Here is a 19,021-nt window from a genome sequence, read left to right on the forward strand (position 1 = left end):
GGCGGCGGCGGCGGGGGCGGGACGGCCGCGGGGCTCGGCTCGGCTCGGCTCGGCTCGGCTCGCTCGGCGCGGTGCGGTGCGGCAGCAGCGGCGGCCGCGGCCCCCCCAGCTCCGCGCTGCTCCGCGCTGCCCCCCTCCCCTTCGCCCCCATGGCCACCAAAATCGACAAGGAGGCGTGCAGGGAGGCGTACAACCTCGTCAGGGACGATGCCACCGAGGTGAACTGGTAGGTTTGCCCCCGGCATCCCCCGGACGGGCAGCGGGGCGCTGGGGTTCCCCGTCCTCTCTCCTCGCTGGCCAGAGGGGGATTTCAACAGACCTTGCCCCCTTTCTCCTCTTCCCCTCTTCCTGAAGGATGGGATTATTTTAGTCTATTCTTCCCCATCTTCTCCTTTCCCTTCCTAAAGACTGTGACTGTTCAATGTATTCTTCGCCTTCCCTTCCCCCATTCCAAAGGGTGACTTTTAAATGTGTTATTCCCCTTCTCTTTCCCCCCATCCCGAAAGGTGACTATTAACTGCATTATCCCCCTTGTCTTTTCCCTCCCCGAAGGGTGACGTTTAAGTACAATGGCTCTACGATCGTCCCCGGAGACCAAGGGGTAGACTACGAAACCTTTAAAAGGAAGTGCACAGGTAAGCTCCGTTCCGATGCTTTGGCCCCTTTCCGCCCTTCCTGCTGCAAGGGGGGAAAGGATGGGAGGAACTTGGGGGATCTGGGGTTGGTGCTGTGCTTCCCGTGCCTGCCCTGTCCTGCGGGATCGAGTTTCCAGCCCCACGGAGTGCAACTCCCTCAAGTCCATAGTCCGGCGGGTCCTTTGTCTCACCCTTAGACTTGAGGTCCTTTGGGCTCTTTCTCTTTGCACAATCTTCCACCGCTTCTCGGTCATAAAGCAGATAAAACGCTTGATAAGCAACGCTCGCCTTGCTCGGCAATGCAATTTCAGGGCAAAACCGACTCGATTTTTGTGGCTGTAAAGACGCGGTCACACAGATCGCCGGGAGCGAAATACTTCTAAAATTCTTCCGAAAATCACAGCGCTGAAGTGACTGCAGTCGGAAGGCTCGCTGGGGGTTTTGAGGAGCTCGAAAGCTGAGCGGAGGGTGGTCGTTGCGAAGCTCGGCTCGAACAATACAGCCCTGCGAACAATCGCAGCTGTGGCGTTGCACAACCGCAACTGTTGCGGCTCCAGGTTTAAACGTGGCACTCGATTGTGGAGCGTTCAGGGCAGGAACAAAGCCTGGGGGAAGTGAAAATAAACTGAGGAGTGTTTAAAACTCCGTCTGACCGTGACTTTTGATGAGTTTCACAAAAGCGGGTTTTGATTTTTATCTGAGTTTTCCTCCTGTCTTGGCTGCTGGTTAACAATGTCACCAAGTGATGGGAAATAGGGAGCGTTTTTGACTAATACTGGATTATAACAAAGTCTTCCTCGCCCAGCCAGTTACTGTACAGTCAAGTGCTGTGGTTCACCTGTATTTTTAGAGTGGTGTGTCTGAACTGTGGAGGAATTGTGAGTTGAGCAGTCTCTGTCCTCTCAGGGTGGGACAATTCCTGGGGACACTCGGTCAGTCCCGTGGCTGTGGAAACATCAGTGCCTGCTGGGAGTCCCAGGGCTTGGCTGTGCTTTTTTGAGTGGAAGGGGAGAACTTCCAGGAACTGAACCAAGGGTGGGACTGGTTTGATCAACCAGCAAATACCATAGGAGAAAAGTGTATTTTAATCCTTGGAAAGGAGCTGCAGAATCAAGATGGTTTAGACTTCTCTGGCTGTGGGGTTTTACTGAGATTACACAGCCACTTGTTTCCAGCTGCTCTTGAGAACTTGCAGGGAAAATTCTCAAAACTAAGAAAGGTCCTGTTAGTATCAGAAGAGCTGATACATTGCACTGCAGGAACTCCTTCCCACTCAACTCTTTGTAGTGGGCAGCAGAAGGGAAAAAGCAATTACCTGGAGCCCAGGGAATCCCAGGGCTCAGCACTTTGGAAGTTCCTGGCAGTGGTTAATAGTTCCCTCGGGAGGTCAGTGACTTCAGGATCTAAGAGCCACATTCTGTCTCCTCCCCTGGCCAACATAACTGAGCTTCTCCAGTGTCTCCAGACATCTGAGCCTTGCAGGGGAGCCTTCCCCAATTATTTTCTCTCCTTGTCTTTACCGAGTCCATGTCTTTTTTTTTTTTTGTCTGAGCTGATTTTTAATATTTTTTCTGGATGGCACCCCCTTAAGAACTTCCTCTCCTCCATTCTGTGGCAAAGGGAATCAGTTTGTGAAGTGGCTGAGCAGGCAGAGGGGTTTTGGCAGAGCACAGGCACTGCTTGGGCTGGGTAGGATGAGTAGAAGTACTGATGGAGGCACACCACACTGCACTCTGGAGTGCAGCCACACTTGTGTCCTTGCCATCGCTGGCATGGGCCAAACCCGTGTTTATAAACAGAGTATTCAAACAGACACAGCTTAAGGAAATCTTGTTCCATACCAGCAAAGTATGGCCCTAATAATGAAGTGTTCTTAGAGGGAAAAAAAGGGAAATTTTGTGTATTTTAGAAGTAAGCTTGGTAAGGGAAGAGTTAAATACAGGGCACTTGTGGGGTAACCTTTAACAGGGAGCTAAATAGCTTAGAGCTGCTCCAGTGCTCCCTTTCCCTGCTCCTTCTTTCCCTTTCCCTTGGCATGCTCCTGGTGAGGGCTGTTCCCTGGCAGAGCAGGGCCAAGAAGTTGTCCTCAGAGCCACCTCTGGAGCACAGCTGTTGGAGGCTTCAAAAAAAGGCAAATTGAGGTGCAAATTGAGGACTAAAACCTAGTCCTTGGTTGAGAGCTAGGAAGGCTCTTCCTCCACCCACGAATTCTGGTGCAGCAGTTGGGGAAGGGGGAGATGCAAGTTTTGAAGCCTCCATCCATCTGTACAGCAAACCTTCTTCACCTGGCCTGCTAGACACAGTCAGGAATCAAACCTTGTGCCAGCAGTGAAGTTGGAGCTTGCCTTCCCATCTGGAAGAAAATAGAACTAGAGCTGGTTGGAACATTTCTACTGAAACAAAGTCAGTAAAGAAGAGTAGCAAGGGATGGGACAAGCTGCTAAATATCATTCCTTCCTGTCGGTACATCTCTTTCCCATTGCTCTCTGCCATCTCCTTTTACATTTTGTTGGAGGGGAGAAGAGCTGCTGTCAATGCAAACAACTTCAGAAAATGTGAATAAAAATAATGAAAACCCCGGTATCAGAATAAGCTTGGTTGGTTTGTATTCCTGTTGTGTGAGAAACACTGCCCTGAAAGCCACAAGGTGCTGCAGCTGCCTCTGGTAGAAGCAGAGCATGATTTGGTGGTTGAAGGTGAGAGCTGGAGCTGGGATTGAAAACCTCAGTGTGCAAAGAGTCAGAGCTCGCTCTGCTCCACTTCCTGCAGCAGCTGTTCCAGGGCTGTTCTGAGCTCCAAACATCCCTGTACCTCCTTTCTTGAAGAGCCATTCTTATTTAAAAGCACCTTTGTACACCTTGCTCCCCTCCTGGGCATTGGATGGGAGCCCTGGCAGGGTCACTGAGTGCTAATTCCTGTGGTTTTGAGACCAGGGATGGCTTTTGTGCCAGTTTGGAAGTCCAGTGGATGTCCTGCCTCAGGACAAAACAGAGTTTAGGGAGGGCTGGAAGAGGCTGTTGGTAGCAGGGCTGGAATTTTGCTTTTCCCCCTCCATCCATAACCCTTCCCACGTCCAGCCCATGACTGACTCTGAAACCACCCCGGGGAAGCAGTGTGGTTGAGGACAAAGGGAAAGGAGAGAAACTGAAATTGCCTTTTTTAGAGGAAGTAGCACCTCAGGGAGGCATTGTCTGAAACCAGCTCTGCACAAACACTTTGGGTGTCTGTGGAGCTCCTGTGCCAGAGCAGCTGGGCTGGGGCAGTGAGGCCATGCCCTGAGCCAGAGCTGCTGCTGTCCCTGCTGTGGGGACACTCCTGCACTGCTCTGCTCTCAGGTGGATGTCCCACATCACACCTGCATCCTACACATCCTGGCCTGGAGGAATTTTATTCCTAAGCTCTTCCCTAAGCTTTGTGTAGGAGCAGAGAAGTTTAACAAACAGCATCATCCAGCTATCACATGTTCCCTTCTCCCTGTTTGGGGACAGCAATTGCCACCCTTAAAGGAAGGAAACATGGAAAGAAGAGCTTCTTCAGTGCCCTTTGGTTCAGGGTTCCAGGGTGATGCTGCAAACACAGCCTGGGTTTCTGCATGTCAGTCACTATCGTGCTGTCACTCTCAAGGTCTGTTTGTCACAAGGTCTGTGTCACAACTCCAACAGGGAAAATTCTCAAAACTGTGAAAGCTCCTGTTGCAGTTGGCATCAGAAGAGCTGATACATTGCACTGCAGGAACTCCTTCCCACTCAACTCTTTGTAGTGGGCAGCAGAAGGGAAAAAGCAATTACCTGGAGCCCAGGGAATCCCAGGGCTCAGCATTTTGGAAGTTCCTGGCAGTGGTTCATAGTTCCCTCGGGAGGTCAGTGACTTTCCCAGCTGGCTGGGAGGCAGCAGACTGTTTCAGAGCCAGGCACTGTGCAAAGGCCACCCCCACAGGTGTGAACACCTCTCCTCCAGCCTGTCCCAAAATAAAGCCAAGGAGGTTGGTTTAAGGCACATCCTCACATGGTTAGGAGGTGGCTGCTGGTGGCTCTTCCTCTTGCAGTCCTGCTAGTGACCAATGCTCAGCCTGTGCTGGCCCTTGTCTGACCCAAAGGGACTGGAGATCAAGCTGAGGCCATTCCTTGTGTCAGGGTCATTGAGCACTCAGTGCAGACACCCCCTGTGTCTTCTGGCTGAGGACTGTTTTGGTTGGGCTTAACAGCACAGATTACCTCTGCATTAAACAAGGACTTAATTCAAGGCTTCTGATCCATTTTACTGCCCAGTTACAGCTCTTGCCTCCTCAGATGGCCTGGCTCCAGGGGAAGCATTAATTTGGTGGTTAGTACTCTCTGCCATCAGTACACTCTGAAAAAAAATAGCTGAGCTGGTGTATTTGAAGCCAGAAACAGATAAGAGTTGAAGGTCATTGTGTGGAAGGATGTGAAAACCCTTAGATTTTTTTTTTTGTTTTTTTTTTTTAATTTCAAAGTCTTATAACTGGGCTGGTGAGGCTGTTGCTGAGAAGAGTAGAATGAGTTTCAACTGAAATGACATCCTGTGAAACTTTTGTTTGTGTCAGTAATACCTGACTGCCCCGGACATTGCCTCAGTGTCTGTATTATGAGGCAGCAGAGCATCACATTGGCTCTGTCTGTGGTTAAAAATTTAATTTTTTTAGTGTGCATTCTGCCATTAAGCAATGGAGTGGTCAGAAGACTGTATTTCCCCCCTGCCCCCACCATGCCATATGTGAACAGCTGTTTTCCATGCATCTCTGACAAAAGAAATAATGAGCCTTTTATTTGGAAAGCCCCAGTCCAGATAAATAATTGCAATGACAGCATGAAATGGGATAGTTATTCATGTGTCTGAAAAGATCAGACCAAAACCACACTGGGCATTCAGCAGCAGGAAGAACTGAAAATCTTTGGCCTGAAATAAATACCCTATAAAACCATTTGGGGTTGACATAAAATATTAGAAAATAGAAATAGAATCAGCTCCTAATAAAAACACGAGTTTTTCTGGGGTTTAGATCAATTGTCCCATAAAGCCTGGGCTGCACATAAAAAAGGAGGAGCTCTGAGTTAAGAGCTCACCAGGGTTACGTTGGCACCTCAGGTTGTAGGAAAGATTTGTAAAAACACACGAGGACATATAATGAGATAGGTGCTTATCTGCATTTGGCTGCATCTTAAGTTGCTAAAACGGGCCTTGTAAATCAATCTCCCACTGCTTTTGTTTTCCTCCTTGCTGTCCATCTCTCCTGCTTTCCCTTGCTGGCTATTTAAAGGCAGACCTGGGGCCACGGGTGGCTTAGGGAGTTTGTCACGCTGCCCCTGTGCCCTCCCTGCCTGTGGGAACGTGCTCTTGGCAGGGTCACAGCGATGTCCTCCTGGCTGCCAGCTGGGCTGGGCTTAGCCTGGCCCTTGCTGTGCTCAGGTGTGGCTCTAGGGAATATTCCCAGTGATTTTTGTGGGAGTAGCTGCTCAGGTGCAGGTCTGCAGTGACGGTGACTCTTTGGTTTTGGGATGTTGGATGACAGTGTCACAATGGCTGTGGCTCTGCCTTTGCCATGCCTTGGGAGGCACAGGAGCAGGGAAAGGAGAGCTTTGTGTCCTGCCTGGTCCTTCTGCCCAACCAGCTCCACCATTCCTTCCTCCAGGGAAGAGCTGGATCTCCTTCTTGGTCCCACTCTGCCCTCCAGCATACACCAGAGCAGGATGGAAACCATGACTGTCACTGGGCTAGCAGCAACCCCCTGGTGGCTTTGCTGCCCCACAGGAAGCCAGAGGAGCCACTGTGGGGTCATTTCCCCCCTGCACTGACATCAGCCACCCCCAATGATGTGGAGAAGGTTTGGTGCCACAGCCAAGCCCTGGGGTGGTGGCCCTGGGGTCAGACACATCTGAGGTGACTTAATGAACACATCAGGCTGGAGCAAGGCAGCACTGCACGAGATCTGTGGGCTTCAGTCAGGGTTTGAGAGGAAAAAACAGTGTAGGAAGAGATAGGGAATGTTTCTGTCTGCACTTGTAACCACATGACCACAGGGTTGACTGAAGAGGTGGAAAATTGACAAATTAATCTAAAATTAATCCAATTGAAGCAAACACAAATTAAATCCTGGCGGAACCTGTCATGCACTGTGGTAATTCACTGCTGGGCAGAACACAAAAGCAGGTCAGCCCATCACCTGCCCTGCTGCTTGTGACCTTGGCTCGTGAGGCAGGTGAAGCTGGCAGCAGTGTTTTTATCGTGGCACATCCCTGCCTTGGCCATTCAGAGCTCTCAGCCTCAGAACCGTGCCGATTTGACAGCGTTGCTTTCCTGCAGCTATTATCTTCCACTGGTGAGTCACTGCATTTTAATCTAGTGGGGGAATTTTTCAGTACAGCTGAACCAAAGCGCTTGAGTGGATGGAGAAAAAAGGAAGAGCACCTATGAAGGAAATCTCTGTAGGTTGGCATCGAGCTTTGTTGACAGCCAAGGGCAGTTTAATCAGAATATTTGGAAAATCCTGCCTTACTGATAAGGAAAGAGTTGGGAGAGAAATACTAAGTGATGCTCCTCATTGTGCTCCTCATTGTTTGTCCAGCCATTGTGAAAGGCGTAGTGGTATTAATTGAATTACCACTGTTAATTTCTGCTCTTTGGATCTTGTGAGATCTTCTCAAGTAAAGCTGCTATTTCTATTCTCCCCAGATGAGTTATTTGCTTCTCTCTGCTCTGAAATTCATGGCTTAGGAAGGGGTTTGCACAGCACCAGGCAGGATTTCCTCTTTCAGGGGAAATCTACGCTGTCTCTCTGTGATTTGTTCTGCTCCCCTCACTCCCAGCAAATTCCTAAAACCACCGTGAGCTGGTTTGTGTGAGAAGGGGGTGGTGGATGCTAATGCCTTGGGATTTCTCGGGGAATTGGCACTGATGGCAATGATGACTTCCAGCGTGGGGAGTTGATGTGGCAGGGCAGAACTGATTAACTGCGAAAGAGGAAATCTGCGAGTATGAAAGAACTTGCTTTTTGATCCCCTTATCACTCCCAACACGCTTCAGACTAATTGTGAAACAGCCCCTTCTGCTCGGGGATTTCGACCTGCAGTTGGAGAGGCTTATAGCCAGGCTGAGCTAGTGCTCAAAACCTCTCCATCCGTCCCTGATGCCCTTTTAGGAACAGAGACTTGTTAATTGCTCAGGGCTCCAATTCACACTCCCTCTCGGCTCTGTGTGCAGCTGCTGAAACGCTGCTGCGATTCACACATGGAACAGACTTGAGGCGTCGCGTTTGTCCTAAATACACTGAGCTGAAAAGTGTGGCAGCTGAAGAGCCTGTTGTGCCTCCAGTGGGAGTATAAACCCCTTGGGGGGACAGGAGGAGAAGGGACCCAGCAGGGTGTGACCCTTCAAGCCCCCCCAGGTGAAGCAGCCCCAGGAAAAGTCTGCCCAAGAGGTGACTCAGACCCCAAATCCAACCCCAGGTGCTCATTAGATGGATTGGGACTGAGGGTGGTGAGGTAAGAGTTGCTCATAGTCACTGAGTAGCAGGTGATCTCATGGGTAAAAGCTGGAGTTGCTGGATTTGGCTCTCTTTGGCGTCACGGAGCTGCTTTTCTGCTGGGAAGCAAATCCTGCTGCTGCTGTGGGTTCCTGTAAAATGGAAGTTATTCTGACAGATAAATTCATAGAATGGTTTGTGGTGGAAGTGGCCTCAAAGATCATCTTGTTCCACTCCCCCTGCCATGAACAGGGACACCTTCCACACTCCCAGATTGCTCTAAGCCCTGTCCAGCCTGGCCTTGGACACTTCCAGACATGGGGCATCCCTTGAATTTCCTTTCTGTGCTGCTATGAAAAAGCACTGTTTTTTCCAATTCATTATGTTCTCCATTATCTTTATCACAAAGGGGCACATTCAGGAACATTCAGGCTCTGCAACAGCCTTAGGTGGAAGGGGCAGGGATGAAAACCCCACAAACTCAGGGTGGGAACTGAGGGCTCCATGGGAAGGGCTGTGGCACCATTCCAGTGCAGTAGGTCCCAGGACCTGATGACACTAAACTGCCTTCCAGCACTGTGTTCCCAGAGGAGCCACAGAACAGTTCTGGGCAGAGTGTGTCCTCCTTTGCTGCTGGAGCTGGGAAAGCAAGGCTTGTTCCTGGATCTGTTAATTGTAACGTTAGGGGATTTACTGTCTCGCTTCACCTTGGGTATTTCCTGGCTGTCGCTTCATTTATGGCTCTAATCAATCTTGGCAAGAGGATTTACTGTCAGAAACAGGAGTCTCCACGTGTGTTTCCTGCTCTCACCAGAACAGGGTAACTGAGGGAGAAGTTCTGTTTACCTGCACTGTCAGTACATCATTCTTTCTCTCCTTCCGAAGATCCATCTGGATTTTTCCTCTGAATAAGATCTTTCTCTTTGTTTCTATTTTGAAACCGTCAGAGAAGTTTGTTTTAAATGCTGTACTGGCTCACACACATCCATTTTCCAGTTTTCCCAGTATTACTCTGTCAGTGACAAAAAGAATAAAAAAGAACAGAGAGAACAAAATAGGGAGAGCAGAGGTGGATTATTTTCAGACTTTAAAAAGTCTTCTCTTTCATCAAGGGGAATTTGTCTTTATTCACACTTTGGCAAATCAAAGTGTTAAAGAAGCTCTGAGATATGTCAGCTTGCAGAGGATATCCCAATTTTTATTTCTTTTTTTTTACACTGATTTCTAGCAGTTTATTTTCTGGGGATGAGCAGTTTAGAGGTCCTTCCCCCCTGTCTCCAGAGCTCCTGGGGCTGTCCTGGCTGCAGTCATTCCCACACCTGGAGCCTTCATTTTCACCTGGCAATCAGTCAAGCCAGCAAATCCCTCTAAGGCACGTTGAGCTGGTCACCACAAGTGTAGCCAGGATCACCAGGAGTCTTCTCAAACAGCAGATTTGTTCTTCTAGTTTGAGTCATCTCCTTTCTGCAAGGCCTCGAGTGACCTCTGAGAGATGAAGAAGCCACGATTAGGAATATTCCACAGTTGCACAAGTGTCCATCTGCTCTGCTCTCTGCCCACTGCTGGGGGAAGGCTCTGGCATCCCAGGGAGGCTGGGGATGCAGGAAGGGGGATGATGCCCTGAGCAGGAAGTTTCCAGCTGCCTGGGCCCATGAGTCACCAGGAGATGGAGGAAGGAACTCTCTGAGATAAGAGTCTGCAAGGTTGTCATACATATGGCCAGGCTGAATTAGTCTGGGGTGATACAGCACAAAGCAGCTGTGAAACAAAGATCAGCACAGTTCTGAAATCCAGGATTTTTCTCTCCAGGGCTTTGGAAAGAGTAGAAAAAACACACCTGGACAAGCAATTGTAGATTTTTCTTTTGTTCCTACTTCTCCCCTCCTCCTTGTAAACTCATACTACAAGTGAGCCAGAAATGTTCCTGAATGGAAGGATCAGATTTGCACAACGGCCAGCTTCTGGTAATGTATAAAATGTGCCCCTAATCCTGTTATCCTGTAAGAAAGAGATGCCAGGAAATCAATTTTTCCCTTCTTCACCAGACCTGCAGACGAATCATTTGGCTGAATGTGTAAGTGGGGTTAGCTCTGTGCTCTCGACCTGCCTGACTGTATTTTAGCCATTTCCTCTGTGATGTGTGGTGTCCAGCACAGTTTCCTCCCAACAATTCAGCTTCAGAAGAGGCAGAGCTAACACAGGCAAAGCTGCCTTGTGAACACAGGGCGTGAGGAGAGCCCCTGTGCTGCCCCTGCTCCCCAAACACTGCCACTGCAGCACAGGATCAGTGCCTTGCCTTGGTCCTTGAGAGCACTAGTCTCACCCCAGAAAATGGCATGGATGTTTCTGGTTTTACCCACTTTGTCCCTTTTTCCCCCTGCAGATGACGTGCGATTGTTCGGCTTTGTCCGATTCACCACCGGCGACGCCATGAGCAAGAGAGTCAAGTTTGCCCTCATCACCTGGATTGGAGAGGATGTCAGTGGCCTGCAGAGAGCCAAAACTGGGACTGACAAGACTCTGGTCAAAGAAGTAGTACAGGTAACCTCTTCCTCCTGCTCTCACCACTGCTGGCTGTACAAACACCAACAGGAGGGAGGGGGAGAAGGATTGGATCATCCTCCAACTTAGTGATTAATCCTTTAAAAAAAAGACAGTTTCCTATTGCCTTGTCTTCCTCCTAGGAAGGCTTAACATCTGCCCTTTGAGCACTCAGGCATAAAGAAACACCTTTTGAGCTTAAGGCTGCCTCAGATATTTAATGAGAAGGGAATTCATGCACTCCCCTCCTTGTCACCACTAAGTCTCCCATCCCCTACCTTGATATGGAAATAACACCATATCGAATGGTAGAGAGCAGTATTAAGTGAAGCAGGTAAAACTAAACAGGAAAACCCACACCCTTGTTTAAACTTCTCTGGAGGCCTTTTGTCTGTGCACAGTGAGTTGGTGGAGCTAATCACCCAAGGTCTGAAGTCCCTATCGTACCAATTAACTAACTCTTAATAGCTAACTAGATGGGAGCAGGCTTTGTTTGGCCTTGGGCGTAGCAGGGGAGAGAGAAATGTGCTCAGTGCAAGTGAGAACAAACAGCAGCAGGAGAGAAGTGACTCCTGGGAGGCTGCAGGGAGCCACAGCTGAAACCTGGCTGGCATGGGGAGGATGCTGATGTTTTGAGTGTTTCATCTGGAGAAGCATTTAAAGCAAGGTTAGCTCTTCCAGCTAAACAGAGAACCGGCTTGCCATTGCCTGAAAAACGGTCTTGTTCATGGTCTTGGGCTGATAATTAAATTAATCTCCCAAAAAGACACTGTAAAGGGTGAGAATGAAGTTCCCCTCAGTCCCCCTGCTTACCCCCTCTTTGGTAGTTCATATGATACAGAAGATTACATTTAGGTAAGAAGAATGAAGAAGATAATACATTCCCATCCTTCCAGAAGTGGTGCTAAATGTTTCAGAATGACAGCCACTCAGAGGGGTCTGTTCTGCAGAGAAACTTCCAGCATGACACCTGAGAGATAGGAGAGCAAGTTTCTGCTCATGGGAAGCAGCTGAAACTGTGTAATTGTAGCTGAAGATGAAATTATAGAGTACTAATGAATGACTCTTACATGAGTCACTAAGCCCAAGATTTTCTTAAAAATCTGTTTAGACAATGTATTCCTGTTGAGTTGAATAGCATTCCTGAGCACTGTGCTCAGATGTGTCCCTCAGGTCTGTTACATATAATTTGCAATTTCACTTGTTTCATCTTTGATTAGTAGTCTGTACGAGCTAATAATCTGGTGAAGCTTTAACCATTCTTGGCTGTTACTTAAAAGCTTTGATATTCCAATTAGTCTGTAGTGAAATACAAAACCAATACAACTGGTGCTCAATACACTTTTACTGAGCAACCTTGTCTATCTATAAACCCCTGCAAAGCATTTCTGAATGTCATGGCAATGGTGATCTCCTGTCCAGAAGAAATTATCTTGACAAGTATTTTGAACAGTTCTTCATATGCAACTGAATCCCTCTGAGTGGAGTGGGATGAAAGCAGAACTATTTTCTTCTTTTCATGCCTGTGACCTTGCAGATAATCTGTCAAAATCAACAAGGACAAGAAAGCCCAACTGAAATTTAGTGGAGGGAATTTATCCCAGAGCTATTTCACTCTTAGTAGTTCCCTTGACCTTCAGGTATGTTCTCAGCCTTCTGATTTTTGCAGAGATTATTTGAGATGTGAGTTCTATATAGAAAAATCCACAGCGAGGTGGCTTGGGAAGCAGTGCTGGTAGTAAGTGCAGGAGGTTGCCAGAAAATCTCTCAGGAAGAAAGGACAATTGATTTTTTAGCTGTAATAACTGTAAAATGACAGGGATGGATCTCATCTGCTACAAATAGCTGTAGTTCTTCTGATCTGTACCAGATGAGAGCCAGGTCTTCTGGCTTGTCTGGACTTATCCTTATTACCTCTTTAATGCTGTTGGAAAATGGGTTTTGCATTTATTGTATTTCTTTTGGATTGTAGAAAAATGCTTTTAAGGAGCAATCAGTAGCTTTTTTTTTTTTTTTCCCCACAACGATTTATTTTCCATCATTTCCTCCTTAACTCAGCTGGAAATCTTGGCTCAAGCCTGCAGCCTGGTCCGAGTAGTTCAGCTGGGAGAGGCACCTGGTGCTGAAATGGGATGGTTTTGATGTGAACAGCAAAGAACTGAAAACAGGACTTGGTTTCCCTCTGAGTGTTGCTTCCTCTCTGTGAACTTGGTGCCCTCCACGGCTGCATTTCCTACCAGGAGATTTTAACTATTTTAACTCTTCCTTAGGCAGCATTGGGGTCTTTTTCCTGACAGGACTGAATTCATGTCCCTCTCAGCAAAGGGATTGCCCAAACTTTGCCAGTCTGACTTATTTTCCGTGGATTTTGACTCTTCTGTGTTTTCATCTGCACTCCTTCCCCCACAAAGTCATGTGCTCTGTTATTTCCCTAATTCATATTCAGGGTAAAACAGCTCTGTTTCTGTGAGCAAATATTCGTGGCATTTTATTCATTATTATTTTTGGTGAGGAATTTGCCCTGCTTTTGTGATGTCAACAACTCTACTGAGTTCCTGCTTTGCAGCTCATGGTCAGATCTTTTTTTTTAGCTCACCTTTCCCTTTTGCTCTGGATCCCTCATGTGTCTCATGAGGAAGAGCACACAGAACTCCCTGTATGTGCTTTAGGTTTCTCATGTCAATACAGAGTCCTGAGCAGAAGATTAACTAGCTAAATTAAACCAGAAGGTTTAACAGCTTTGTTAGAAGCAGTCAGGAAATCAAACTCACAGGGAACAGCTACGTCACGGTGGCTTTGAGAGTCTTACTCATGAGGGTGAGAGAAATCCTGCTGGGAAGGCAAAGAAAATTCTCCTTTTTGACTGTTTTTGCTGTTCAGGTTTACTGCAATGGCCATACCAAATGGATATGGATTTACAAAAACTCCTAGTGCAGAGAAAGGGCTCAGAATCAGCAGCTTCTCGTCACCTGCCTGACACACAGACTTGTGACTCTTCCAGTGGGATGAAGCACAGACTGGGAGAATTTGCAGAGCAGCTGAAATGCAGTTCCCAGTGCTGAGACAAGTGTTTGCCAGAGGTTTGGACTGGCTTCTCCCTGGAACTGCTCCATGTAGAATTGGCAGGGAGTAGATCTGAAGAGAAGGTTTTTTGCTGAGCTTGGAGTCTGACAGCTGAGTGCAGGAGCAGGTTTGGTGTAGGTTTGACACTCACATTGTGCTGGAAAAGAAATTTGGGAGATGTCATCTCCTCTGTACTGCATCTGCACTGACAGGACCAGAGATTGGGAGTGGTGACATCAAGCACAGCAGAACTGAGGGGTTTGAGCATCAGCAGGAGCTGCTGCAAGCCCCAGTAAAAATAAAATAAATAAAAAATGGCAAGAAGCTGCTCAGCTACCTGGCACCATCCATAGCTGCTGAGAGCCCAGGTGTCTGTGGGCTGTACAAGGATTTTGGTCCTGGCTTCAGCCTTCCCAAGCTGGGATTTATCAGGGCCTCTGCAGACCTAGTTTGGTACAATATCTGCACCACACAGATTTCCCCCTGGGCAATTTAGGGAAATTTTATGGCCCATATGCTAAACATTCCAGGCTTGGAAAAGGAAGACAATCTGCTCCACCCTTTTTTTCCTCCTTTAAGTTGTCTGTAAGGGAATTGAGCTTTCTGCACAAATTTCATTTTTCCCAGGAGGGATTCAGGCTGCTTTTTTGCTCCTGCATGGTTGGAGTCCTTTCAGTCTGGTGAGGAGGTTGACACAGGGGGTTGGATTGCAAAACTGTGACCCTTTGGTGCTCAGAGAGGTGCACTGGAGAACCACGAGAAAAACCTCAGCATTTCTATGTCCTGTTCAATGATTTGAGAGGCAAAGCAGCCAGACTGTGGCCACTGCTGTGTTGTGAGAGTGATGGAGATAAATGGCAGCATTGTTTTTGTTATCTGTAGGCTGCTGGTGGCTGGGCTGAAGACAAAGCTGAGAATTCACTGGCAGGGCTTGCTGTGGTTGTAGAAAGCCTACAAGGGGTTGGGGGGAGGAGAAGGGAAAAGGAAGTGGAGGATGTGAAATGAAGACACATGTCAGCAAACCAAGGGCCCAAGCAGCAGTTATGCACTGAGCCTCAGGATTTGCACCCTGAACAAAAGCTCAGCCCCAGAGAGCTCAGACAGTCAGTTCAGAGTGATGAGGGAGGCTGGGGCTGGAGAAGGGCCAAGCAGGATGTTAAAATCAGAAGTTGGAGGCACCAAACTCACCAGAAACATCTTCTCCCCTTGGGCAGAAGGTCCCCTCCAGGCTTGAGGAGACACTGTGGTGGGTAAGAGCTGCTGTGAAGAACCAAGGAGGACCCTGAGAGCATGGAATAAAGGAAGAGTTATTAATAGCAGTGACCCAGATTGCACTCTGAGGGCACAAATCTGCCACAAGAGGTGGCCCAGTCAGCTAAGAGGATATTGAAGAGTGGCTGGGAGCAGAACCCATCTGGTCACTGCTAGGGGGATGCTGTTCAATCCTTGCAAGGTGTATTGATGAGAAATCGTGGCTGATGCCCACAGATCATCACCCAGGAGTCATCTGGATAAGTGTCTAGTTGAGAAGGCATCTGAGGAATTATATTTACTTTGTATTTAATTCTCCTGTCTTCAGGCATGAGTGCACTTGCAGTTTTAATTTCAGAATCAGCTGGATTCTGCAGAGTGGGCATTGAAAGAAACCCTCCCTACATTTATAAAATACACACATTTCTCAGGGAATCCCTCTCAGGAATTATTTTATGGGCCTGCCTCAGTTCTCACTAAAGCAGGGCAAAATCCTGCCCTGAAATCAGGGAGTCCTGGATAATCTGCTTCCTGAGGTGAGGAAAATTTGTTAAACCTGGAAGCATAGAAAAGGAATTGAAAAGGCTCAGCTCAAACCCCACACAGGCAGCACACCTCAGTGAGCATCAAATAGCTGAAAATCCTTGGGTTGGTCTCAGCTAGAGCTGAGCTTTGCAGAGATCTCACCCTGGAGACCTGGAAGTAGGACACTTGTGAGCATGGCTAAATCTGATGGTTTGGGCAGTTTGCCTCTTTATTTCCCATCCCAAAAAAAAAAAAAAAAAAAAAAAAAGGGATTTGTTTTTCTCCAAAAAGCACTGCCTTTCCCATTTCTCCTGGACTCTGCCAAGCCATGGATGAGTGCCTGTGCTGTCTGCCATGGCCAGAAAATCCAAGCATTGCCGGCAGGGTTGTTTTTGTGAGCACTTGGTGTGGCTCATCAGCCAAAGCACAGCAGACAAGGCTCCTGGAGCTCCCTCCCCCCGGCAGCTCTGGGCAGCGAGGATTTCCTCCAGTGTGAAACAGGATCAGCCTCAGCCCGGCAGGCTGGCAGGGGGAGGGAGCTGTTTTCCTCTCCCTTCCATTGCTCCAGCATGAAAAAGCTGCTGAGGCTCTTTCAGCTGCATCCTCCTGCTCTGATCCCAAACGGAGACCCTTGAGATGCCAAATAAAGAGCTCTGCCATGAATTAGAGTCTGAAACCAACCAAACCCCCTGCTCCTGGCTGTGCCAGGGATGTTCCAGTGCCAGGGAGAGCTGGACAAGGTGCCTCCTTCTCCCAGGCAGCTCCCATCACCTTCTGGGAACTCACTGCCCAGGGATTTGGGCATTGCAGATTTCCTGAGATGGCACAGCAGAGCTGTTGGAGTTTTCATTCATATTTTCGGGTGTGATGGATGTTTGTGTTTGTCGTGCTCCGTGGGGTGGGGGAAGGGAGGCTCTTGCAGTGCTCTCAGTTGTGGTTAGGAAGGGAGGGAAATGCTAGAGCAAGCAGCAAAGAGCAGTGTTTGCTGAAATGGCTGTGCACACACATGGCAGCTCTGTGACAAATCCCTGAGGTGCCACTAAACAGCCCTAAAGGGTCCTGGTTTGCTCCCAGAAAGGTTTTCTCTGTTCACACCCTCCCATCCCAGCTGCAGAGAGCTCTCCAGCAGGGACAAAACTGCCCTGCAGCTCACCAGGGATTCACCCAGCGTGTCCTCTGGGGTCACTGGGGATCACCAACCCCCAGGGCAATGAACAGCCTGTGAACAGCCCCCAGTCTGGGGCACTGCCTTGGCTTTGGCCGTGCTGTGTGCTGGAGATGAGGGGAGCAGGCAGAAAATCCCCTTTAAAAGAAGGAGATGTGTTTGCTCCTGGCACCTTCTGGGTGCTGCTCAATCTTCAGCTCTCCCCTCAGCTGCCAGGGTGTCACACCGTGGTGTGCTCTGCTGTGCTGCTGTTCTTTTTTTAGGAGGAGGGGTCCTAAAAAGGGCACAGAGAGGATTAGTGACTTGCCCAAGATTATGCTGAGGGTCAGTGGCGGTCAGCAGGTCAATAATTTTGAGTGTTTTACTTCACATACTGCTTAGGAAACTTGACCTAACCTGGCCTGTGCATCTCCAGGAAGAGCTGCAGCACGGGGCAGGATGGGATCTTGCAGCCACTGACTGTGGAAATAGATAAATAAACTTTTTGCAGGTCAAGTGTTGGGTTTTGCCTTCACTAGTCCTGTGTCTCATCAACAGCTTTCCATTTCTCATCCCGGCCACAGGAGATCAGGGAAGCTGGATAACCCATCTTCACTCAGCTCCTTGGAGAATTTCCCCTTTTTTTTTAACAGGTTTTTTCTTCATCTCTTGCAGAACTTTGCCAAAGAATTTGTGATCAGTGACCACAAAGAGCTGGACGAGGATTACATCAAGAACGAGCTGAAGAAGGCAGGGGGGGCAAATTATGATGCACAGACTGAGTAAAGGCAGGAAGCTCCTGGCAGCATCACCTGGATCCCACAGGGAGGGCAAAGGCACAACCAACTAACACACCTGAGAGATGAGGCAACTGAACTCCCCAGCTTTCTCTGGCTGCACCTAAGAACTCCCTTTTTGCATACAGTGGACTTTTATTTTCCGTTCTGTCTCATGAATCATCCCTCTCTGGGGCTGTTTTGCTTTTTACCCCCTTTTTTTACTCATAACTCTGTGTTCTCTCACCTGTGGAATTTAGGTTTGGCTCTGCTTTGGTCCTGTTCAGCACTGTGTTTTAGAGGCTTGCCACTGTGTCCTTCTTCATGTCTGTGTGTTTTATTTGGGCTCAACCTGGTCTCTGAGGGAAGAAGGTTTTGGGGGAGTTCTGAACATCGCTTGTTTTAATTTTTGAAAAATCTGTTCCGACTGATATTTTTGGGAATAACATTATTTGCTGTTCTAGGCTCAGATCAGCTTGAGATGACTTCCCTCAAACTTTGATTAAATCATCTAAGCATAAAAATCCAGCTGAGTTGTTACCTAACAGCTTAAACAACAAAGCCAACAAACAAAAAATATTTTTGGACTCCTAATAAATGGGAATAAATTTGCCTTAAACATTGCTTGACAGTTGCTATGCTCTGTGCTGCATCTCTGTCCCTCCCTCTTCAAAATAAGATCCACCACGATCCTGAAGTGGGTTTTGTTGCTTTTTTTGGAGGTATCATGGCACAGTCAAATGAGGGGCTTAGAAATGTCTGGACACTTGGTCACTATTTTGTGTACGTTGGTCTCTGGGTTTGTATTTGACTTTCCTAATGCTGGGGCTCAGGAGGTGAAACTGAAATGCATAGATTTCCTTTTTCAATGATGTCTGAAGAAATAGCAGCCGCTGAACCCTTCCCTGCCCATGTTCCCCCTGGTTATTTTGCAGTTAAACAAAACATCTTCAGTTCTTTGGGGCCTTTGGCAGTGAACATCCTCCAGCTGGGACCAAGGGATGGAGTAGGGCAGCTCCATCCCAGCTGGGCTGAAATATTCAGAGGCCCAGAGAGAACCTGGGCACAGTTTGGTACCAAACTGTTTGGTTTTGGGGGCTTCTTTGTATGGCTTTTGTTTTCCCATCAGAAGTAACTGTCCCCAGAATTCCATGTTGGGAGAACCTGTGGGGCTTGGGAGTCAGCGCTCTAAATCCATGACAGAAATAAATGTTTTTCAAGAACACTTCTCAGCGACTCTGTTGTTCTTTCACCTTCCCCTCCCATATTTAGGAGGTTTCTTAATCCTGGGCGTAAAGCTTTGAGCTCCTGCAATCTTGGGGCTATTAGGAGAATTAAACACTGGATTAGGTGTAAAATGATCCCAGTGCCTGCAGCCTCTGGCTGCTCATCTCTGCTCTGAGTGGCACGGCTGACCACAGTGCACCTGACACACTTTCTGCTCAGCAGCTCTGCATCTCCATTGCCAAAATGCCGAGTGGGAATTGTAATTAGGTCAAAGAGAATTTCACAGCCACGGAAAATAAATGTAGAGAGGTCAGGAGGAGATTTGGGAATGAGAACAACCACTTTCAGACAATTTTTTGCAGCTTCCTGCACAGGGTTA

The 19,021-nt window shown here is 48.1% G+C and overlaps 1 protein-coding gene across 1 annotated transcript; it reads left to right on the top strand.

Annotated features, from left to right (window-relative positions):
- The first annotated feature begins 36 nt into the window (after window positions 1-36).
- Window positions 37-18,640, top strand: COTL1 (coactosin like F-actin binding protein 1). Its single transcript, XM_085071441.1, has 4 exons — window positions 37-226; window positions 553-635; window positions 10,499-10,656; window positions 17,315-18,640. The coding sequence occupies exons 1-4, from the start codon at window positions 150-152 to the stop codon at window positions 17,423-17,425; spliced, it is 429 nt and encodes a 142-aa protein (XP_084927567.1). The 5' UTR covers window positions 37-149; the 3' UTR covers window positions 17,426-18,640.
- The last annotated feature ends 381 nt before the right edge of the window (window positions 18,641-19,021 follow it).

The sequence above is a fragment of the Lichenostomus cassidix genome, chromosome 11 (genome assembly GCF_008360975.1).
Source record: "Lichenostomus cassidix isolate B80296 chromosome 11, HeHo_3.0, whole genome shotgun sequence".
In the NCBI taxonomy this organism is placed as follows: domain Eukaryota; kingdom Metazoa; phylum Chordata; class Aves; order Passeriformes; family Meliphagidae; genus Lichenostomus; species Lichenostomus cassidix.